General features: G+C 54.6%; 2 protein-coding genes across 3 annotated transcripts; both read left to right on the plus strand.

The window, feature by feature from the left end:
- The first annotated feature begins 965 nt into the window (after nt 1-965).
- On the plus strand, nt 966-16,472 carry C2 (complement C2). The gene is made up of 18 exons (XM_084752053.1): nt 966-1,142; nt 1,279-1,503; nt 2,398-2,583; nt 5,224-5,400; nt 5,479-5,577; nt 6,221-6,354; nt 8,308-8,446; nt 9,582-9,722; nt 12,233-12,322; nt 14,114-14,254; nt 14,365-14,459; nt 14,560-14,677; nt 14,763-14,928; nt 15,035-15,111; nt 15,263-15,354; nt 15,601-15,727; nt 15,848-15,897; nt 16,039-16,472. Exons 1-18 carry the CDS (start codon nt 1,052-1,054, stop codon nt 16,210-16,212), a joined length of 2,322 nt encoding a protein of 773 aa, XP_084608179.1. The 5' UTR covers nt 966-1,051; the 3' UTR covers nt 16,213-16,472.
- A 235-nt stretch (nt 16,473-16,707) lies between these two features.
- CFB (complement factor B) lies at nt 16,708-22,543 on the plus strand (the record flags this gene model as incomplete). 2 transcript variants are annotated; one of them, XM_084752159.1, is made up of 18 exons in its annotated part: nt 16,712-16,957; nt 17,043-17,276; nt 18,236-18,421; nt 18,516-18,689; nt 18,780-18,881; nt 18,981-19,117; nt 19,246-19,384; nt 19,757-19,888; nt 19,969-20,070; nt 20,141-20,278; nt 20,596-20,693; nt 21,003-21,117; nt 21,270-21,423; nt 21,508-21,584; nt 21,737-21,837; nt 21,942-22,074; nt 22,148-22,197; nt 22,332-22,543. In XM_084752159.1, exons 1-18 carry the CDS (start codon nt 16,903-16,905, stop codon nt 22,491-22,493), a joined length of 2,289 nt encoding a protein of 762 aa, XP_084608285.1. In that variant the 5' UTR covers nt 16,712-16,902. The 2 variants fall into 2 exon arrangements, with proteins under 2 accessions (XP_084608286.1, XP_084608285.1); XM_084752160.1 differs by lacking the exon at nt 22,332-22,543 and having other exon boundaries at nt 16,708-16,957; nt 21,946-22,074; nt 22,148-22,201.
- Between the last annotated feature and the right edge of the window lie 89 nt (nt 22,544-22,632).

Raw genomic sequence — 22,632 nt, forward strand, 5'->3', positions numbered from 1 at the left:
GCAGCGGCAGGTGGATCTCTGTGAGTTCGAGGCCAGCCTGGCATAGTAAGACTCTGTCTCCAATCAAACAAACAAAAGATCTCCACGGCTGGGTGCCCAGTGTGGTGGTCAGTGTTTGTACCTCCACACTTAGAAGACAGAAGCAGGGGGATCAAGTCTTCAAGGCAAGTTTCAGTTACTTAGCAAATTCTAAGTTAGTCTGGGTCACAGGAGACCCTGTCTTAGAGGGGAAATACATGCTCAAAACATACAGTGTGAAAAAAAGTTATTTTCTTTCTTTCTTTCTTTCTTTCTTTCTTTCTTTCTTTCTTTTTGAAATAGGGTTTCTCTGTGTAGCCTTGACTATCCTGGACTGGGTTTGTAGACCAGGCTGGCCTCTAACTCACAGCCATCCACCTGCTTCTGTCTCCTGAGTGCTGGGATTAAAGGCATGTGCCACCACTCCTGGACCAAAAAAGGTTTTTTTTTCAATAAATAAAAATATATCTCAAGCTTAAAATGCTTTTTATTCTTTTAAATTCCAATCCAAATATATTATTTATTTATTTTGCAAGCTGGGAATTTTATCTGCTGGATATTCCAATAAATTTTTTTTCTCAAAAAAAAATAAATTCTCTTTTCTCTAATTCTTTCCCACTTTCCACATTGATGCCTTTTCATTCCTGTTTTCTGGGAAGGACCCAGGGGAAAATGTGATTTTCCCATATGCCGAGAAGTTCTGAAAAGATTAGTTTCGATTTCTCAGAAGCCTCCCTGAGGAAGACCCAGCGGACCCGGGGAACCAGACTGATGTTGCAAAACTCCTAAAGGAAGTGAAACAACAAAAACAGAATGTTGTTTGCAGAGCTTGTAGGTTTGTGCGCTTCAGTGTGTGTGTGTGTGTGTGTGTGTGTGTGTGTGTGTGTGTGTGTGTGTGTGTGTACGGCTGGGTGTGTACCCATTTAGGAGCAGTGTGCACAATTAAGTCCTGGAATTCCCTGCTGTCTTCTTTCTTTTTCTCCCCTAGAACCGTCCCCCGTCCCCTCGCCACTCCCCGCCTGTGGGAAGTCAGATGACCTTTTCTCTCCCCTGGCTCTGGGTTGGTTCTCCTGTCCGGGACACCATGGCCCCTCTGCTGGCTCTCCTCTGCCTGCTGTGCCCAGGTAGGAGGCTGAGGAAGGGCTTCTGGGCTCTGTGGGCGCGCCAGGTGCCGGTCAAGTCCACAAATGAGAGGGACAGCCTCTTCGCGCCCCTCTCTCATCTGGGCTGTTTTTCCTTTGGCACTTTCCGTTCCCGCAGGCCTGGCAGCTCTCTCCTGCCCTCAGAACGTCAACATCACAGGTGGAAATTTCACCCTCAGCCATGGCTGGGCCCCTGGGAGCTTCCTCACCTACTCCTGCCCTCTGGGCAGATATCCATCCCTGGCCTGGAGACTATGCCAGAGCAACGGACAGTGGCAGACCCCAAGATCTAGCTCGCTGCCCACCCTGCGGTCCCCTCGGCTGGTTAAAGCAGTCTGCAAGCGTGAGTCCTTTGGGCTTTGGGAAGTGTCCACCGGGGTCAGCCCAGAGCGTCTAGTAGCAGAGGGCTCCCCGCCGCCCGCCCTAGTTGGAGAGGGAGAGAGAGAGTTTCAAAATACTGGGAAAAGCCTGGTGTGGTGACTCAAGCCTTAAATCCTAGAACCTGGGAGGCAGAGGGAGAGAGGGAGGGAGAAAGGGAGGGAGGAGGGAGGGAGAGAGGAGGGAAGGAGGGAGGGAAAGAGAGGCAGGTGGATCTCTGTGAGCTTGAGGCAACCTGGTCTACAGAGCCATAAAGTGAGACCCTCTCTCCAAAAAAAACAAACAGCCTTCCCCAACAAAGGCTCCTAGAAACACAGAAACCAAACCAAACCAAACCAAACAAACAGCAGCAAAAGTCCACTGTCTACTTAGGACAGTTTTGTTTTTTTAGCTAGAATTAACTGTGGGGTTACTGACCATTCTAAGCGAAGGCTGAGTGCTCTGGAGCACACACTCGTCCCTGGTGAGAGATGGGGTGACCAGAGCCACTCTGTCTCAAAAAACAAACAAACAAACAAACAAAAAGAAAAGAAAAGAGACAGAGTCTCACTCTGTGGCCCAGGCTGGGCCCACACTTGCAGCAATTGGTCTACCAGCCGCTGCTCCCGAATGCTGGGTCTACAGGTGTGCGCCACCACACCCAACCTTTCCAACTTTGCTTCTGAGGTAGGGTCTAGCTATGCGGTTTAGGTTGATCTTGAACTGCAGTGATGCCCCTGCCTCAGCTGCGCAAGTGCTGGGATTGTGGGCTGTCACCACATTAGGCTCCTCCCGTGTTTTTCGCAGCCGGCTGAGGGTCTCCCCATGCCTGGCCTCGGTGTCTGCCATCCTCCACTCGTGCCCAACTTTCTCTCTCCAGCCGTTCGCTGTCCAGCCCCTGCTGCTTTTGAGAACGGCATATACACCCCTCGGCTGGGGTCCCATCCTGTGGGGGGCAACCTGAGCTTCGAATGTGAGCACGGCTTCACGTTGCGGGGTTCACCTGTCCGGTACTGTCGCCCCAACGGCATGTGGGACGGAGAGACGGCTGTGTGTGACGATGGGAGTAAGTGCTCTGACGCTTGGGTTGCATGGGAAAGCGGTGGGGTGGCCTTGCAGCCCCCCAAGCTTTTGTGGGATAGAAACCTGGTGTTCTTAGTGGCTCAGTACTATTGCTGGACTGGAGTGTGTTGGAGTCGACCCACAGGGGGCCTGGCCCGGCAACTGCTGCTGGGTTTCATATTTGACACAAGGACTCTACATACCCCTCCCCCTTCCTCCCCCCACCCTCTTCCCTTCTCTTTCTTCCCTTCCTTTGAACCTGAGTCTCGATCTAGTCCAGGATGAACTGGAGCTCGTTCTGTAGCCCAGGGTGGCCTTGAACTCTCTTCAGCCTCAGTCTCCCGAGTGTTCACATTACAGGCACGGGCCCCCAGACTGGCCCGTCAGCATTTCTAAGTGCTTCAGGACAACATGTTGGATGTAGCCTCACGAAGTACCACAGACAAGGTGCACGAGTGACTGAGAGCCGAGTGCTGGGCTCAGCGCCTCTGGACTGGTCATTTACCCTTCTTGTGCCTCAGTTTTCACATCTGCAAAATGGGAACAGTGGGGCTCTCAAGCTGGCTCAGTACTTAGAGCACCTACTCTTCCAGGGGAAGAGAGTTTGGTTCCCACACCCTGGCCTCACAGCTGCCAGTAACTCCAGCTCCAGTGTTCTTGTCAGGCCCTCATACATATATAATAGTTTTTGTTTGTTTTCTTTTGTTTTTCAAGACAGGGTTTCTCTGTGTAGCCTTGGCTGTCCTGGACTCATTTGTAGACCAGGCTGGCCTCTAACTCAAGGAGATCCACCTATCTCTGCCTCTGGAGTGCTGGGATTAAAGGCGTGCGCTACCACCACCCGGGATTTGTTTGTTTTTTAATTATTTATTTTTATTTTTTATGTGCATTGTATGTCTACGGGTGTCAGATTTTGGAGTTACAGTTGTGAGCTGCCATGTGGGTGCTGGGAATTGAACCCGGGTCCTCTGGAAGACCAGTCAGTGCTCCCAACCACTGAGCCATCTCTCCAGCCCTGTTTGTTTGTTTGTTTGTTTTTTAAGATTTATGTATTTATTACTTATACAATATTTGGCTTGCATTTGAGCCAATAGGCCAGAAGAGGGCATCAGATCTCATTACAGATGGTTGTGAGCCACCATGTGGTTGCTGGGAATTGAACTCAGGACCTTTGGAAGAACAGCCAGTGCTCTTAACCTCTGAGCCATTTCTCCAGCCCCCAGAGGATGGATTTTATACACAAATCTACCTATGAAATGCCACCTGAAAGCCAGATGTGGTGACGCACACCTTTAATCCCAGCACTCAGGAGACAGAGGCAGGTGGGTCTCTGTGAGTTCAAGCCTGGTCTACAAGGTGATCTAGGACAGCCAGGGCTACACAGAGAGACCCTGTCTCAGAAAAAAAAACCAAAAATAAAAACAAAAAGGAAACGCCTCCTGAATCAAGGACATGCCCACACCACAGGGAACCCTCTTGTGTTCTTCCCAAGGCAACCCTTTCTGATGTGGGACAAAATCTCCCTGTTCTTTTGTTTACCCTATTGTACATAGTATTTGTTTATCATGTGTGCTCAGGAGAGGCGTGGTCATGCCATGGCGTGGGTGTCCAGGTCAAAAGACAACTTGCAGGGCTGGGTAGGCAGTGCCTCTGCCCACTGTGCCATCTGGCTAGCCTTGACCTGTTCCTAAGCCTCATACAGATGGAAGCGTGCAGCATGTGCTCTTTCTGGTTCCTTTAAAAAATGTTTTTATTGGTGGGCATGGTGGTGGCGTGGCGCACGCCTTTAATCCCAGCATTCGGGAGGCAGAGGCAGGCGGATCGCTGTGAGTTCGAGGCCAGCCTGGTCTACAAAGAGAGTCCAGGACAGCCAAGGCTACACAGAGAAACCCTGTCTTGAAAAACCAAAAAAAAAAAATAAAAGTTACGCGCGGGTGTATGTCACATGTGTGAATGCCCACAGAGGCAGTAAGAAGTAGGCTGTGAGCCATCATGTGGCTGCTGGGAATCAAGCTCGAGTGTTCTGGAAGAGCAGCCAAATGCTCTTAAACCTCGGAGCCACCTCTCCAGCCCCATCTTGGTTTCCTTGGCTCAGCACTTTGCTTTGGAAAGTTCTGGGTGATGTTGTGAGAGTCCACAGTTCCCTTTTGTTGTATAGCATCCTGTCGTATGGCTGCTTTAGAGAGACCGGTGGCCCTGCTGTGCATTTGAGTGCTGCCCGGCTGGCTCGGGGCTATGGAGGGCGAGGCTCTAGGATCTGCCCCGTACCAGGCTGCGCCCTCCAGAGCGAGGATAAGTTGGCAGACTGCAGCGGTATTCATGGTTTCCCCAGTGGACGATCCAGCTGTTTAACAGAATTCTGGCCGCCCCACACCCTTCCCCGTACCTGAAACGGACCCGTCTCTGATGTGTGGCTTTCACCCAGTGGTTTATGAAATGTAGATGATGCCTGGGTCAGTCCTGAGGTGCTTCCACGGGTGGCCGGGGACTCCAGCCGTACTCCAGTCTGATGGCCCTGGTGTCTGAAGGAAGCCTTGGTGGCTTTGGGGGCCTACAGGAAGGAAGACTGTGGCATGGAGGACGAGGATGATGAGCCTGGCACACGCTTTCAGGCCCTGTTTACCTGTCTTTGTTCAACTTGCAGCGAGCCACTGCCCCAACCCAGGCATTTCCGTGGGCACAGTTCGGACAGGCTCGAGCTTTGACCTTGGGGACAAGGTCAGTTACCGGTGCTCCTCCTCAAATCTGGTGCTGACTGGCTCTGTGGAGCGGGAGTGTCAGAGCGACGGGGTGTGGAGTGGGACGGAACCCATCTGCAGACGTGAGTGTCTTCAACGCCTTCTTGGGACATCATGCCCAGGCCTGGTCCTGGCCGGTCCTCATGTGACTTTTCCTACAGAGCCATATTCCTATGACTTCCCCGAGGATGTAGCGTCTGCCCTCGGCATCTCCTTCACCAACCTGCTTGGAGCCACCAACCCCACCCAGAAGAGGAAAGGTGAGTGAGTATTGAAGGGAGGGCCTGGGTGGAGCAGGAGAGATGAAGTTACCTGGGTGCTGGGAGCTGTGTGACCCTTGTTGGAGCACAGGGCGGGGGTGGGCATCTGAGCACAGGGCGGAGGGTGGGCATCTGAGCACAGGGCGGAGGGTGGGCATCTGAGCACAGGGCGGGGGTGGGCATCTGAGCACAGGGCGGGGGTGGGCATCTGAGCACAGGGCGGGGGTGGGCATCTGAGCACAGGGCGGGGGTGGGCATCTGAGCACAGGGCGGGGGTGGGCATCTGAGCACAGGGCGGAGGGTGGGCATCTGAGCACAGGGCGGGGGTGGGCATCTGAGCACAGGGCAGGGGTGGGCATCTGACTACAGGGTGGAGGGTGGGCATCTGAGCACAGGGCGGGGGTGGGCATCTGAGCACAGGGCAGGGGGTGGGCATCTGAGCACAGGGCAGGGGTGGGCATCTGACTACAGGGTGGAGGGTGGGCATCTGAGCACAGGGCGGGGGTGGGCATCTGACTACAGGGCGGGGGGGGGGCATCTGAGCACAGGGCGAGGGTGGGCATCTGAGCACAGGGCAGGGGTGGGCATCTGAGCACAGGGCAGAGGGTGGGCAATTGAATGCCTTGTTTCTTCCTTGCTTCAGAAAATCTGGGGCGGAGAATCCAAATCCAGCGCTCGGGTCACCTGAACCTCTACCTGCTGCTTGATGCTTCTAAGAGTGTGTCAGAACAAGACTTTGGAGTCTTCAAGGATAGCGCCATCTTCATGGTGGACAGGGTCAGAAACCGAGAGCCTGTGGGCCATGGTGTCTTCCCACCCTGTTGGTTTCCCCCTCCTTGCTCACAGTCCCTATCAGTCTACCTCCTTCTAGAAGTTTCCAGGCTATCAGGACCATAAATTCAGTGTGTATGATCCTATCTTTATTTCATAAATATTTTGGCACACCTAGTATGTCCGAGCCACTGGGCCCAGTGCCAGGAGACGCTGAGCTTTGCTCCCCCCTGTGTTTTCAGGAATTTGTCATCCACAGCTGTGGTCTCCTGAGAGAATTATCCAGATGACCTATGGCGTGTACCAGAAGAATCTGGCACTCCTGCCACATAATCCTATTTTTTAAAAAATATTTATTTATTTTATGTATATGAGTACTCTGTTTTCATGCACACCAGAAGAGGGCACCAGATCTCATTATAGATGGGTGTGAGCCGCCATGTGGTTGCTGGGAATTGGACTCAGGACCTCAGGAAGAGTAGCCAGTGCTCTTAACCTCTGAGCCATCTCTCCGACCCGAATAATCATAATTATTATCAAGCCAATAGTTTCTTATTTCAAGCCAGGCATGGTAGAGGCTGGAAGGTTTTAGCAGTTCAAGGCCAGCCAAGGACTGAGGACATGGCTCAGTGTGCAGAGGCACGCTGCAGGAGCCTCAGCTCAGCTCTCTGGGCTCTGGATTCGATGTCAGATGCCATAGGTGTGTGTGCAATCCCAGGGACATGGGGGCTCTAACTGCTGCCTGGCCTGGAGCTGCTTTCCTGCAGGGAGCTCCCAGCAAGGAGGCCTGACTCCAACACACTCCTGTGCACATGCTTGAGGGGAGAAAGAAAGCCCCAGCACCACGACAAAAGCTGCTGGCTGTCCTGGAACTCACTCTGTAGACCAGGCTGGCCTCGAACTCAGAGATCTGCCTGCCTCTCTCAAGGGCTGGGATTAAAGGTGTGGTCAACCACACCCAGCCCAAGTTGTGTATTTAACAATAGTTTCAGCTACATTAAATTTTTTCTTGTGCTGGGAATTAAGCCTAAACCTTTAAGCATACCAAGGATGGGGTCCACCACTGAGCTATACTGCCAGGCCCTCAGCTAATTTTATTTGTTTGTTGTTTGTCTTTTTTAAGACAAGGTTTCTCTGTGTTAGCCATGGCTGGCCTGGACTTGCTTTGTAGACCAGGCTGGCCTCAAACTCACAGTGATCCACCTACCTCTGCCCCCTGAGTGCTGGGATTAAAGGCGTGTGCCACCACGCCCGGCTCTAATCTTGTTTGTTTTGAGATCATTTATGTAATACAGAATGACCTTGAATGTTTTTGTGTGTGTGTGTGTGTGTGTGTGTGTTTTGTTTTTGTTTTTCTGAGATGGGTTTCTCAAAGTGTAGTCCTGGCTGTCCTGTCACAGCAGCCTGCCTGTCTCCTCTGCCTCCTAAGTGCTGGAACTAGAGGCGTGCACCACTGCCACCCAGGCTGATTGATCTCTTCAGCCCTGTCCCAAATTGGATTTTTTTTTTTTTTTTGAGACAGGGTTTCTTTGTGTAGCCTTGGCTGTCCAGGACTTGCTTTGTAGGCCAGGCTGGCCTCGAACTCACAGCGGTCCACCTGCCTCTGCCTCGAGTGCGCCACCACCGCCCGGTCCCCAATTTGCATTTTAAAGAGGATTTGTATGTGTGTTCCGAAGATTATCTTAGGGCTTAAAATTAAGTAGCTTCAGTGCCCCCTGCACCTCTCATCAGAAGTGTGGTTCAGGCTGAGCTGGTGAGGCTCGGCTTCTGTATCTGTGAGAAGGGGGTGCTCAGCGGGCCCCCACTGAGCTGCCGTGTGGGTGAAGTGAGGAGGGCGTCTTGTGCCCTGTCCTCCTGAGTTCCTCACTCAGGGTCTTGGCCGTCAGGCTCACTACAGGGCCAGCTGTCTGTGTGGTTTTGCCACACCTGCCCCTTACCACGACTCTCCTGCCTTCACAGATCTTCAGCTTTGAGATAAAGGTCAGCGTTGCTATCATCACCTTTGCTTCTCGGCCCAAAATCATCATGTCGGTCCTGAGTGAGAAATCCCAGAACGGGGTGGAGGTGCTCAGCAGTCTGGAAAGCATCAACTATAAAGGTTTGACACCCCTCGTCTGCTGGGCAGAGGCGGAGAGCATGAACCCTGAACCCAACCCCGTTGGGAGACTCCAGGCAGGAGGGGTCTGGCGCTGTGGTCCCTTCGGGAGAGATTTTGCACGAATGGAGACCCTGGACTCGGTCCGCAGCACCGTGTAACCTCCTCCCCACCCGCCCCCCTGTGTCCCTTGTCACCCTTGGCTCCCGTGGCGATCGAGGCCAACCTGGACAACAGGAGACCTTTGTCACGGGGGGGGGGGGCGGGGGGAGCGCACACACAGTTGTTCGTTCTTAGCCGCAGTGGTAGGCTTCTGGTTTCCACACTTCTTCATAGGGTCCCACACCACACTGCAAGTACACGCTCAAATGCCCGTGCAAGGGCCGGGCGTGGTGGCGCATGCGCCTTTAATCCCAGCACTCGGGAGGCAGAAGCAGGCGGATCGCTGTGAGTTCGAGGCCAGCCTGGTCCACAGAGCGAGTTCCAGGACAGCCAAGGCTGCACAGAGAAACCCTGTCTCGAAAAACCTAAAACAGAACCAAAAAACAAAACAAAACAAACCTACAAAAACAACAACAACAAAACAAAACAAAAACAAAAAATCAGATGCACCTGCAAGACTTAAGCTCCTCCCAGCGCCCCCCCGCCCCCCCCCCGCCCCCAGCCCGTTCTGTTCTTCTCAAGGCTCCGCGCAGCGCCGCACCTGTCCTCGCCCACTGCACACTGTGCAAGCCCTGTCTGGCTGCTGGCAGCAAACAGCTGGACACCACCACCTCTTCCAGCGCTGGTCTTTAAATCTTGGGAACACGTCGTGGGCCTAGATGGGAGACTACACGCTGAAGGCTTCCATGCTAATTTAATTGATTTTTGAGACAAAGTCTGAGTGTGTAGCCCTGGCTGGCCTGGAGCTGGTTCCGGAGGCCAGGCTGGCCTTGAGCTCACAGCTTCTGGGTGCCGGGATGTCGGACGTGCGCCATCGTATCTGGTTCCGCAATGAGCGTTCTACGTTGGAACACCCAATGTGTGTGAAAAGACACACGCAGAGACAGCGCCTGCTGGCTGGCACCGCCGTGGTTTCTCAGGTTTCCCCACTCCCAGGCGAGCCTGAGAGGGGTTATTGTCGTTGTTTTCATTCCAGACCATGAAAACGCTACGGGCACCAACATTTACGAGGCTCTCAACAGCGTCTACCTCATGATGAATAACCAGATGAATCGATTCGGCATGACCACCTCTGCCTGGCAGGAGATCCGCCACGCCATCATCCTTCTGACTGACGGTGGGTGATGGCCGTGGGCGGGGCCAGTGTTGGTGGGTGGGGCCGGCGGCCGTGGGCGGGACCAGTGTCGGTGGGCGGGGCGCCAGGGTGGGCTCTGAGGTCTTGCGTTCTGGTTGTCTTTCTGCCAAGTTGGGGAGGGGGCGAAAATCACTTGTTCTTTTGTTTTTTGAGAACAAGGTTTCTTTGGTCTGAAACTCCCTCTGTAGACCAGGCTGGCCTCAAACGCAGAGATCCACCTGCTTCTGCCTCCCGAGTGCTGGGGTCAGAGGCGGAGAAGCACTAGAGCAGTTGGCACAAAGGCGTTCTGCGATTTTAAAATGTCTGTTCTTGCCCCGGTAACCTTGCTGAACCTGGGAGATGCGGCTGTCTAGAGTGTAGAGTGAAGTGATCGATCTCCTTGATTGGTTCCTTGTGTGGATCCGCCAGGCCTTGGCTCTCAGTTGTTAAGAGCCGCCACACTCCTGGGGTTTCTTGAGCACTAAATGAGGGAACAACATACGGGAAGTTTGCACCCTGACCTGACTGATGGTGCTCACCTTTCATCTTAGCACTTGGGGGGAGGTAGGTGGGTCAGGAGGATCAGGAGAGCAAACAAGGACAGCACGGACTACATAGCAAGTTGGAGGTCAGCCTCAATTATATGAGACATTGAAAAAATAAAAAAGCAGCTGGGTATGGTATGGTGATACGCACCTTTGATCTCAGCACTGGGTTAGCAGAGAGGGGCAGCTCTCTACCAGTGAAAGGACAGCCTGGTCTAAAATCCTCCTCATCCAAACCCCCAAATCCTTCTCTTTTTGTTTTTGTTTTTGTTTTTTGTTTTTGTTTTTCGAGACAGGGTCTCTCTGTTTAGCCTTGGCTGTCCTGGACTCGCTTTGTAAACCAGGCTAGCCTCGAACTCACAGCGATCCGCCTGCCTCTGCCTCCCGAGTCCTGGGATTAAAGGCGTGCGCCACCACGCCCGGCAAACCAAAATCCTTCTTATCCAAAATCCACCCTATCAAGGTTCTGGTCTTGTGCTGGAACATGAAATGTTTCAATAAATGTTGTATTTTTATTTTATTTATTTTATTTTAAATGCTTTCAAATTTATTTAAAGTATTGTGTATATACCACACCCTGAAATTATACAATATCACACATAAACACACACCACGAAAATAACCTGACACAAAGACCATACAACACAGTGGATTTTTTTTTGAGACAGGGTCTCTCTGTGTAGCCTTGACTGTCCTAGACTCACTCTGTCTACCAGGCTGTCCTTGAACTCACAGTGATCTGCCTGCCTCTGCCTCCCAAGTGCTGGGATTAAAGGCGTGCGCCACTATGCCTGGCCAACACCTCTTTATTATACATTCTAAGTCCGTTCATTTTCCTGCTAATTTTGTTGCATGTTTTTCTTTAGGACTAAATAATGACAACACACACGCACCCCACAACTTTATTAGCCATTTACCTGTTGATGAACAGCTTAGCTGAGTGAGTCCAATTCTTTGCTCTAGCGATGAGGCAGCAGTAACAGTGGAGGTGCAGATATCTCTACAGGAGGGCGTGGTGTTCTCTGGAAATATCCCCGGGAGTAAAACAGCTGGGACATATGGCAGTTCTATTTTTAATTTCCTGAGAAATGATTTCCACAGTGGCCCACCAACAGGGAACAGGTCCCTCTCTGTCCACGCCCTCACATTTGTTGTCAGATTTGTGGGTGGCAGCCGTTTTGACCTGGGCAAGGTGTTATTTCCAAGTAGCTTTATTTTGCATTTCCCTGATGAGTAGGGGTATTGGACACATTTAAAAATAGTTTTTTGTTTGTTTGTTTTTCTTTTCTTTTTTTCGAGACAGGGTTTCTCTGTACAGCCTTGGCTGTCCTGGACTCGCTTTGTAGACCAGGCTGGCCTTGAACTCACAGAGATCCGCCTGCCTCTGCCTCCCGAGTGCTGGGGTTAAAGGCGTGCGCTACCACTGCCCTGCCACATTTAAAAATTCTTATTGGCTGTTCATGTTTCTGTTTTGAAAGCTGTCTCCTGAGTTTACTTGCCCATTTATTTACTGACTGGAAGTTGTATTTCCTGAGAACTTAGTTTCTCCAGTTCCTTGTAAAACCTGCATGTTAGCTCTTTGCAGTCTGTCTGGGAAGGGCTCTCCCCTGTGTGGGCTGCGCGCTCTGCTGTTTCCTTTGGCGTACAGAAACTTTTTGTTTCTGTGTGTTTATTTTGTTCTGCCTGTGTGTTTGTGTATGTGCACTACCTGCGAGTCTGTGCCCTCAGAGGTCAAGACAGGGCACTGGGTCTCCTGGGACTGGAGTTCTGCACAGTTGTAAACCACCATGTAAGTGCTGCGAACTAAGCTTAGGTCCTCTGGAAGAGCAACAGGTGCTCTCATCCACGATCTGTCTCTCCAGCCCCAAACCGTGTGTACTGAAATGGCTGAATTTCCCCGTGTCTCCAGGGTGTGAGGAATTCTGTGGTCAACCCAGAAGGACCATTTTCTCCCCTTCTCTGTTCTAGGAAAGTCCAACATGGGTGGCTCTCCCAAGCCAGCAGTCGACAACATCAGAGAGATCTTGGGCATCCGTCAGAAGAGAAATGACTACCTGGGTGAGGCTCTGCCCCATCCAAGCTGTCAGTAGGGGTAAGATTAGGATGCTGCATTAGGGGGCCCAGTGTGACTTAGCTCTGGCCGTGAGGGTGTCCCCGTAGTTCTGTGTGGTGTCGCCTGGAAGAGCTAGGTACTCTGTCCCCTCTCCAGAGGGCTGTGGCTGTGGCCCACTCCTTCATCTGTGAGAAGTGCAGCAGTCATCAGCGTGTCTGCTTCTCAGTCAGGTAGGGGAGGGTGCTAAGGAAATTGTGAGCGGCGAGCTGTCAGCCACCACCACGTCACCACCACGTCACCTTTCAGAAAACTGCAGGAAGAGCAGGCCTAGGTCCCCAGGCAGGGACTGTCCCTTCAGGGTCCCTTCAGCAGGAGACTGGGTGGCGTGCTGGAAGGAACAATCATTCCTCAGCATTAGGGTGACCGCAAACTGTACTGACTAGGAAACAATTAAAGTAATTCCTTAGCACTAGGGTGACCGCAAACTAAATTTTTTTTCTTGGTTTTTGAGACAAGGTCTTGCTATGAAGGGACTTGGTGGCTGCAGGTGTCCTTGGCTTGTGGACACAAAGCCCCAATCTCTGCCTCTGTTGTCACTCCAATTTCTGTTCTGTTTCTACTGCATCCAGCTAGCTATGTCTGGGTTCAACTTTCCCATCTTTATTGTAGTGTTGAGGACTGAGTGTAGATCTTGTGCCTACCAGACACGCACTCAGCCACTGAGCTTATATCCCTGGTCCTCTGATCACTTTTTTTTGTGTGTGTAGATTTTTTATTTATTATGCATTCAGTGTTGTACCTGCATGTACACCTGCAGGCCAGAAGAGGGCACCAGATCTCATTATAGATGGTTGTGAGCCAGCATGTGGTTGCTGGGAATTGAATTCAGGACCTCTGGAAGAGCAGTCAAGTGCTCTTAACCGCTGAGCCATCTCTCCAGCCCCCCTCTGATCACTTTTATTATGAAAATATTTATTTTTGTCTGTGTGAGTGTATGCCACATGTGTGTGAGTGCATGCCACATGTATGTGAGTGCATGTCACATGCATGTGAGTGCATGCCACATGTGTGTGAGTGCATGCCACATGTGTGTGAGTGCCATTGGAGGCTAGAAGAGGATGTCGCCTCCCCTGAGGCTGGAGTTACAGGCCATGGGTGTTGGAGATCGAACTCCAGTCCTCTGGGAGAGCAGCAAGCACTCTGACCACTGAGCCATCTTTCCAACTCTCCATTTGTTTTATTTTTGGGACAGCCCCAGGCTGGCCTCCAGCTCACCAGGTAGGCTAGGCTGATCTTCCTGCCTCCAGCTCCCGAGTGCCGCTAACACAAGGCAAAAGACCCGGTGGGAGGCAGGGGCAGGTGGATCTGTGAGTTCGAGGCCAGCCTGGTCTACAAAGTGAGTCCAGGACAGCCAGGGCTACACAGAGAAACCCTGTCTTGGGGGGGGGGGGGAAGGACCCTGTTTCTAACCCAGGTCACAGCCACTATAGATCCTGAGCACGTTCTTCCGGAACGCGATCCCACCCATGGCAGGCTACACACAAGGTTAAACAAGGCAGCCACTTAGTATGAAGTGACTGGTGCCTGGGGCGGGGCAGTTTTAGAAGCCCTCGCTGCAGAAGCCCTTGTGAGCGCCCGGGCCAGAGGCACCGGGAGGGATGCGCCTGCATATATGAGGAGCTTCTAGGAGGCAGCTGAGTCAGGTGTCGCGAAGAGAAGCCGCCCAAGCAGGGGTGAAGGAGACAGAGTCCGCCTCTCACCGTGGGCTCTGGGGTGCATTTCCTCCCTCCCACCAGACATCTATGCTATTGGGGTGGGCAAGCTGGACGTGGACTGGAAAGAACTGAACGAACTGGGGTCCAAGAAGGACGGCGAGAGGCACGCCTTCATCCTGCAGGACGCGAAGGCCGCGCAACAGGTCTTTGAGCATATGCTGGGTGAGTGAGCCTCCTTCCCCTAGCAACAGAGAGTCAGCTGGGGACTCACAGTGCCAGCCTGGACCAGTGTCCCTCACCCATCCCCCTCTCCACCTGGTCTTCACCCACAGATGTCTCTAAGCTCACAGACACTATCTGTGGGGTGGGGAACATGTCCGCCAATGCCTCCGACCAGGAGAGAACACCTTGGCACGTCACCTTTAAGGTATTGGGAAGGAGGGGGCGGGGGTTGGATCACGGTGGTGAGACCCCATCTAGACACAGCAGCTCCCCCCTCTCCCCCGACTGTTGTCTGCTCCCTGCAGCCCAAGAACAAGGAGACTTGCCGGGGATCCCTCATCTCTGACCAGTGGGTGCTGACAGCAGCTCACTGTTTCCATGACACCCAGATGGAGGACCGCCACCTGTGGAGGGTGAGCGTGGGTAAGTCAGGGCCTGCAGCAGACCCCTTACCCCGGGGGGCGTGGGAGGGGGGCTTGGGTCCAGCCTCATCTGCCATTGTCCCCAGGGGATCCCGCCTCCCAGCACGGCAAAGAGTTCCTTGTGGAGGAGGCGTTCATTGCGCCCGGGTTTAACGTCCATGCCAAGAAGAGCCAGGGCATCTCAGAGTTCTACGCTGACGATATTGCTCTGCTGAAGCTGGCCCAGAAAGTGAAAATGTCCACCCACGCCAGGTGCCTGAGCCCGGGATGGGAGGGCACCCTACAGAGGACAGGGTTCTGTAAAGTACTGGAGGGGACACTGAGCGTGGGCCTGTCTGATGCTCGCCTTTCTCCCCAGGCCCATCTGCCTTCCTTGCACTGTGGAGGCCAACGTGGCTCTGAGGAGAAGCCCAGGTGGCACCTGTAAAGAACACGGTGAGTCCTGGAGGCTTGAGGTTTGTGGTGAGTTGGGGCCAGCTGGCAGGGACTGGGCTTCCGTCCTCAAGCCGGATACACGTGAGCTCTGGGTAAAACAAGAACAACAGAAACCCCACCTGTACCGACACCCGCTTCTCCCCGACGGCAGAGACAGATCTTCTGACACAACAGAAAACTCCAGCACACTTTGTAGCCTTGAATGGGAAGAAACTGAACGTTACCCTCAGGACAAGATCCGAGGTGGGAGCTCAGTGAGGGGTGTTGGGGTACCCCGGGGGGGCGGGGCTAACCTCAGGACTGGACCCAGGGCGGTGGGGGTGGGGGTGGGGCCGGAATGGGTGTGTGTGTGTGTGTGGAGGTGCAGGGGCGGGGCAGCGCCCAGAATGTGCAGCCCTGCCTGGAGTCTCCCCTCCTCTCGAGCCTCGAGGGTCTGCCTGACATCTCCTGTTTTGTCCCCAATCGTCTCTCCTACCCCCGACACTGCAGAGGACGAGTTGTATCAAGGCTGTTTCCGAAAACAAAAACCTCTTCCCCAGCTTGACGAACGTTAGTGAGGTGGTGACTGACCAGTTTCTGTGCAGTGGGATGGAGGAGGATGACAACCCTTGCAAGGGTAAGTAGCCGGCCCTGGCCCCCAGGGGGAAGGCTGTGGTGTCCCTGGGGTCAGCACGCACTGAGGATGCAAGTGTGCTGCCCTGGACAACGCTGTGTCATGCCGCTTCTTTCCTTGCAGGAGAGTCTGGGGGAGCAGTTTTCCTTGAGCGGAGATACAGGTTTTTCCAGGTGAGAAGTGCGGCCTGGAGGGGGCTCCCTGCGGAGTCCTTTTTTTGCTGGGGCAGGTGGGAGGCCTGTGAAGACCCAAAGAGGTCGCAGCTTGGGGAGGGGGCTGCCACTATCTCCTGCCTTGTTGTTTCTTCCCTCCAGGTGGGCCTGGTGAGCTGGGGTCTTTATGACCCTTGTCACGGTCTCTCCAACAAAAACTCCCGCAGGAAGCCTCCCAACAGCATCCAACCTAGAGACTTCCACATCAGCCTCTTCCGCCTGCAGCCCTGGCTGAGGCAGCACCTGGGTGGTGTCCTGAGCTTCCTGCCCCTTTAGCATGGTCACCGACGCCTTTCCTGTTCTGTCCCTCCTGTCTACTACCTCTGAATGTCCTCACTCCTGGGCACATAAATCCTAGGCGCTAGGAACCCAGAGACAGTGGCAAAAGCTAGGGAGTCCCCAGGGTTGTGCCAGGCCAGCTGTCCCGTCCTCACTGCCCTGCCTGGGTGCAAGTCCCCTCCTACCGTGCACGCCTTGTACTCCTTTCACCTAAACATGGAATTTCCCAGGAAATTAATAAAAATCAGTGATTTCCACATCTATCTGTCTTAAGTTGGGGGTTGGGGAGGCCAGGGCGATTCCAGGCAGGTCAGAGAACCCTGCTGCACAAACAGTGGCTGGACTCTGCCCCATCACACAGCTCACGGGGAAGCTGGCCTCTGAGGGGCGGGTGGTGGTCTGGGCTTGTTGAGGAGGGTCAGAGGGGTTCTGAGGGGGAAGTTCTGGCCCTCGGTCAGAAGGGTGGGGTTCAGACAGTTTGACTCCTCGGTTGGCAGCTCACCCGGGGCCCTCCTTCGTGAATGTTCCGGGAAGGAATGTCTGTGTAGGGCAGGCGGGGCCAAGCTGCAGGTGCCAGAGCAGATTGCATAAAAGGCTGGGGGACAGTGGGAAAGGGGTGTAGCCCGGCCCTGCTCTGGAGGGAACTGGAGAGGGCTTGTGGCCACTGGCCTATTGCTTCCCACGACAATGGAGAGTCCCCGGCTCTGCCTGGTCCTCCTGGTCTTAGGCCTCTCCTCTGGAGGTAAGCGAAGGCACTCCATCCTCCTCTTGTCCCCAGCATCTGTTGTTGGCCACCTGGGGTCAGTTTTCACCAGCCTTTCTCATAGGGGTGACCACAACTCCAGTGCTCGCAGCTGGGCTGCAGACCTCCTGCTCTCTGGAGGGAGTAGAGATCAAAGGCGGCTCCTTCCGACTTCTCCAAAATGGCCAGGCCCTGGAGTACCTGTGTCCCTCAGGCTTCTACCCGTACCCTGTGCAGACCCGAACCTGCAGGTCCACAGGCTCCTGGAGCACCCTGCAGACCCGAGAGCAAAAGATTGTCAAGAAGGCGGAATGCAGAGGTTAGAGGCCTGTGTGTGTGTGTGTGTGTGTGTGTGTGTGTGTGTGTGTGTGAGAGAGAGAGAGAGAGAGAGAGAGAGAGAGAGAGAGAGAGAGAGCGCGAGCGCAGTGGGTGGCAGGGGCGGAGCAGGTGGATAGAAACTGGTCAGGCCTCTGGGGTGCATGCCGGAAGGGTCTCCTTGAATCAGGCAGTCAGGCCTCTGGGGTGCATGCCGGAAGGGTCTCCTTGAATCAGGCAGTCAGGCCTCTGGGGTGCATGCTGGAAGGGTCTCCTTGAATCAGGCAGTCAGGCCTCTGGGGTGCATGCCGGAAGGGTCTCCTTGAATCAGGCAGTCAGGCCTCTGGGGTGCATGCCGGAAGGGTCTCCTTGAATCAGGCAGTCAGGCCTCTGGGGTGCATGCCGGAAGGGTCTCCTTGAATCAGGCAGTCAGGCCTCTGGGGTGCATGCCGGAAGGGTCTCCTTGAATCAGGCAGTCAGGCCTCTGGGGTGCATGCCGGAAGGGTCTCCTTGAATCAGGCAGTCAGGCCTCTGGGGTGCATGCCGGAAGGGTCTCCTTGAATCAGGCAGTCAGGCCTCTGGGGTGCATGCTGGAAGGGTCTCCTTGAATCAGGCAGTCCTGGCACTGAAAATAATACTTGGAAATCGGGGAAAGGCACCTAGGAATGTGCTTGTGAGCACGTGGGAAGCAGCACCGGGTGACCCAGGTGTGACGCGTGCCTGCAATCCTAGTGCCCAGGACATAGGGGCAGAGGCTTGCTCATCTTCAGCTTCATAGCTTGAGGCCAACCTGGGCTACATGAGGCCCTGTCTCTGAACAGAACAGAACAATCCCAAAACACAAGAGGAGGGGACCTCCGGGTTAAGGGGACTGGGCAGGCACTGTTTCTCAGTGACAGCATTTCTAAGACCAGGAAAGGCCTAGAAACGGCCCTTGGCGACTTTTACCTGTCTCCCCTACAGCCATACGCTGCCCACGACCACAGGAATTTGAAAACGGGGAGTTTTGGCCCCGGTCAGTGTACTACAACCTGAGTGACCAGATTTCCTTTCAATGCTATGACGGTTACACGCTCCGGGGCTCTGGTAATCGCACCTGCCAAGCAAACGGCCGGTGGGATGGGCAGACGGCAATCTGTGACGACGGAGGTGAGGAGCAGGTCGCCCCTTGACTCCATCCTCCCCGAGGGAGGGCTTCCTCCTGGGAATGCACAGGCACTGTGTTATCCTCCTGCCTCTGCAGCGGGATACTGTCCCAACCCGGGTATTCCCATTGGCACGAGGAAAGTGGGCAGCCAGTACCGCCTTGAAGACACCGTTACTTACCACTGCAGCCGGGGACTTGTCCTGCGTGGCTCCCAGCAGCGGAGGTGCCAGGAAGGTGGCTCATGGAGCGGGACAGAGCCTTCCTGCCAAGGTGACCTTTGACCTGCCCACGGGTCCTTGAAACCCTGTCACCCTGTCCTCAGCACTCCAGACATCTGACCTCCCCTCTGACCATCCTTAGACTCCTTCATGTATGACAGCCCTCAAGAGGTGGCCGAGGCATTCCTGTCCTCCCTGACGGAGACCATAGAAGGAGTGGACGCTGAGGATGGGCACAGCCCAGGTTTGACTGGGGGGAAGGAGGCTGGGCAGGAAGCTGGTGAGGGATGGCTGACCTCTGTGGGACTGTGCGCGCCAGAGGCTGAGTCTCTGCCTCCCGCAGGGGAACAACAGAAGAGGAAGATCGTCCTGGACCCCTCGGGCTCCATGAATATCTACCTGGTGCTGGATGGGTCTGACAGCATTGGCTCCAGCAACTTCACGGGGGCCAAGAGCTGTCTCACTAACTTGATTGAGAAGGTAGAGTGGAGGACCTTGTCTGGACCTCACAGACTTTACAAGCCTGGCTCCCTGTGTCTCCAGACCCTGCCCTGAACTGCAGCCCTCCTGCCCTCCACTTAACACAGTGACCTCTTGCTCACCCACAGGTGGCGAGTTACGGGGTGAGGCCAAAATACGGTCTGGTGACATATGCCACAGTCCCCAAGGTCTTGGTGAGAGTGTCTGATGAGAAAAGCAGTGACGCCGACTGGGTCACAGAGAAGCTCAGCCAGATCAGTTACGAAGGTCAGAGGTTAGGGCAGGGAGAGCTGGGAGGTGCCCTCGGGGCTGTGGTGGTCAGGGTTAGGGTCCTCCTGGGGAAGGTGGGGAGGTACTATTGAATAAAAATGTCCTTGAGCAACGGGGACTCCTGTGCAAGCCAAGGGCAGGTGGGTCACAACCCAAAAGTTAAACATTGTCTGGACTTGGTGGCACACACCTTTAATCCCAACATTCAAAAAGCAGGTGGATCTCTGGGAGTTCAAGGCCAGCACGGTCAACATAGCAAAGCAACCCCTGACCCCATGGGGGCAGGGGAGGTGATCTCAGTTGTCACAGACTCCTGGGGCTCAAGCGTGGCTTCAAGATGAAGCGGAATTCTCTCCCCCCCCTCTACAGACCACAAGCTGAAGTCAGGGACCAATACCAAGAGGGCTCTCCAGGCCGTGTACAGCATGATGAGCTGGGCAGGGGACCACCCCCCCGAAGGCTGGAATCGAACGCGCCATGTCATCATCATCATGACTGATGGTGAGCCCTTTCGCCTGCCTCGCCCCCCCCCCCCCATGCCTGCTTGAGTGCGCTTCTAACTGTCTCCACGGTTCCCATAGGCTTGCACAACATGGGTGGAGACCCTGTCACTGTCATTCAGGAGATCCGGGACTTGCTGGACATTGGCAGGGATCGCAAAAATCCCCGGGAGGATTATCTGGGTGAGTGGCACACCTGGGAGCCGGCACCCTCGCCCCTGGCGCCTGAGGCTCACCACCCTTCTCTCCTCAGACGTCTATGTGTTTGGGGTGGGACCTATGGTGGACTCCGTGAACATCAATGCCTTGGCCTCCAAGAAGGACAACGAGAAGCACGTGTTCAAAGTCAGGGACATGGAGGACCTGGAGAACGTTTTCTTCCAAATGATTGGTAGGAAGATGCCAGGGCACGCTCTCCCCAGACTGGGGACTTCCCTCAGCCCAGGCCCCCAGTGTGCCACCTCCAGAGGTTTTCCCTTCCTGATCTCACAAACACCACTGTGCGCTTGTTTTGTGGATGTGGAAACTGAGGCCAAGATGGGCTAGAAGTGCCCGGTGCTCAGCCAGCCTGGCCACCGCACCACAGGAGCTCCTCATCTAACACAGGGACCCCTCCCCCATCGTGAGCCTCTGCTGCCTACGATATGCAGGGATCCAACAAAGATGGCTGCCGTGACTTGAGCCTTCGGCATTCTCTTTTCCTGCTAGACGAAAGCCAATCTCTGGGGCTCTGTGGCATGGTGTGGGAGCACAAGGGAGGCAGCGATTATCACAAGCACCCATGGCAAGCCAAGATCTCAGTCACTGTAAGCACCCCAGCAGAGGGCGTGGGGTGTGTGGGAGGGGAGGGGACATGTCCACACTAGCCAGCTAGGTAATCCCAGCTGTTCGGGAAGCTGAGCCAGGGGAGTCACAACCTGCTCAGGCTACAGCGAGTTCAAGCTCAATTCTAATCATGTGTGCAAGTGCTTTAGCGGAAACAGTTCTGCGTGGGTTTGAGGGCAGCCTGGGCTATAGAGCAACAACATCTGAAAGTAATAAAAAGTGAGACGCTAAGGCTGGAGTGCTGACCTGGCCCGTGCACAGCGAGGCTAACGCCACCCGATCTCTCCCAGCGGTCTACGGGACACGAGAACTGCATGGGGGCTGTGGTGTCTGAGTACTTTGTGTTGACCGCAGCACACTGCTTCACAGTGGAAGATCAGAAACATTCCATCAAGGTCAGCGTGGGTAAGGATGCAGCCAAGCCTCTGACCTCAGGAAGTGCTGCTGTGCTGTCCCCGGCCCTCACCTGTCCCCAGCACAACCCCGTCCTCAAACCCCGTCCAGTCAGGGATGCTGCAGACTACCTGCAAGAACCGGCTCCCCATTCTCCTCCTCAGGAGGGAGGAGGCAGGACCTGGAGATTGAAGAGGTCCTTTTTCACCCCAACTACAACATCAACGGGAAGAAGGCAGAGGGCATCCCCGAGTTCTATGACTACGACGTGGCCCTGGTCAAGCTCAAGACCAAGCTCAAGTATGACCAGACTCTGAGGTGAGTGGGGCTGGTCCCCAAGGAGCTGGGGAAGGCGTGCCGGAGGCCCAGGGCGCAGCACCAACCTTCCCGTCTCCCCGACAGGCCCATCTGTCTCCCCTGCACGGAGGGAGCCACCCGAGCCCTGCGGCTTTCTCAGCCAGCCACCTGCAAGCAGCACAGTAAGCCGCGTCCCAGGATAGGACAGGACAAGGCTCCCAAGACAAAGGGTGGCAGGAGTAGAACTGTGCTTTAGGCTAAGCAGGGCCCAAAGGACCCTGGGTGGGTGAGGCGCAGGGGGTACACAGCTCGCATGATTCTATCGCTTGCCCAGAGGAAGAGCTGCTCCCTGTGAAGGACGTGAAGGCTCTGTTTGTATCTGAGGAAAGGCAGCGGCTGACACGGAAGGAAGTCTACATCAAGAACGCGGACAAGGTGAGGAGGGCGGTTCCTGAGAGGGCCTAGGCCCGTTCTTCCTGGCTAGCTTTGCTCAGCATCTTCCTGGCTAGCTTTGCTCAGCACACCTTTCTCCCCTACAGAAAGCCAGTTGTGAGAGAGACGCTCTCCGGGCCCCAGGCTATGACAAGGTCAAGGACGTGTCCCAGGTGGTCACCCCCAGGTTCCTCTGCACTGGAGGGGTGGACCCCTATGCTGACCCCAACACGTGCAAAGGTGAGTGGCTCTCTTGCTACGCTGCAAGCCCACAAGGCCCAGCAGTCTTTCCCAGCATGCCTCTCTTCTACAGGAGACTCTGGGGGGCCTCTCATTGTTCACAAGAGGAGCCGCTTCATTCAAGTAAGTGCTCGCTCTTCTAGTCTGTGGGACGACGCCCAGGGCCACCTCATCTGACAGTGAAAGCCCAGTGGCTGCAGATGGGGAGCTGGGACTCTGAAGTGTCCCGTGACACGTGGCACCCGTGGTCTACACAGGTTGGTGTGATCAGCTGGGGCGTGGAGGACGTCTGCAAGAACCAGAAGCAGAGGCGGCAACAGCTCGCATCCGCCCACGCCCGGGACTTCCACATCAACCTTTTCCAGGTGCTGCCCTGGCTCAAGGACAAACTCCAAGAGGAGGGTTTGGGCTTCCTGTAGGGGACTTCCTGCTGGGAGGGGTGGGGAGCAAATTAAAGCGGTGCAATAAAGAGTGTGTCCACATCTCTTTGGGGAGCAACGTAAACACTGACAGCCGCCTCTGAAGGCCTGACCCCATCCCAAGTGCTGAAAAACTAGA

This window comes from Acomys minous, assembly GCF_964271855.1.
Source record: "Acomys minous genome assembly, chromosome: 13".
Classification (NCBI taxonomy): domain Eukaryota; kingdom Metazoa; phylum Chordata; class Mammalia; order Rodentia; family Muridae; genus Acomys; species Acomys minous.

What these genes read in the sequence shown, in the direction of transcription:
- C2 (XM_084752053.1), top strand. Translation starts at nt 1,052, where the DNA reads ATGACCTTTTCTCTCCCCTGGCTCTGGGTTGGTTCTCCTGTCCGGGAC. An exon ending in CCTCTGCCTGCTGTGCCCAG is followed by an intron (nt 1,143 to 1,278) that starts GTAGGAGGCTGA and finishes CCGTTCCCGCAG; the next exon opens with GCCTGGCAGCTCTCTCCTGC. An exon ending in TGGCACCTGTAAAGAACACG is followed by an intron (nt 15,112 to 15,262) that starts GTGAGTCCTGGA and finishes CCCCGACGGCAG; the next exon opens with AGACAGATCTTCTGACACAA.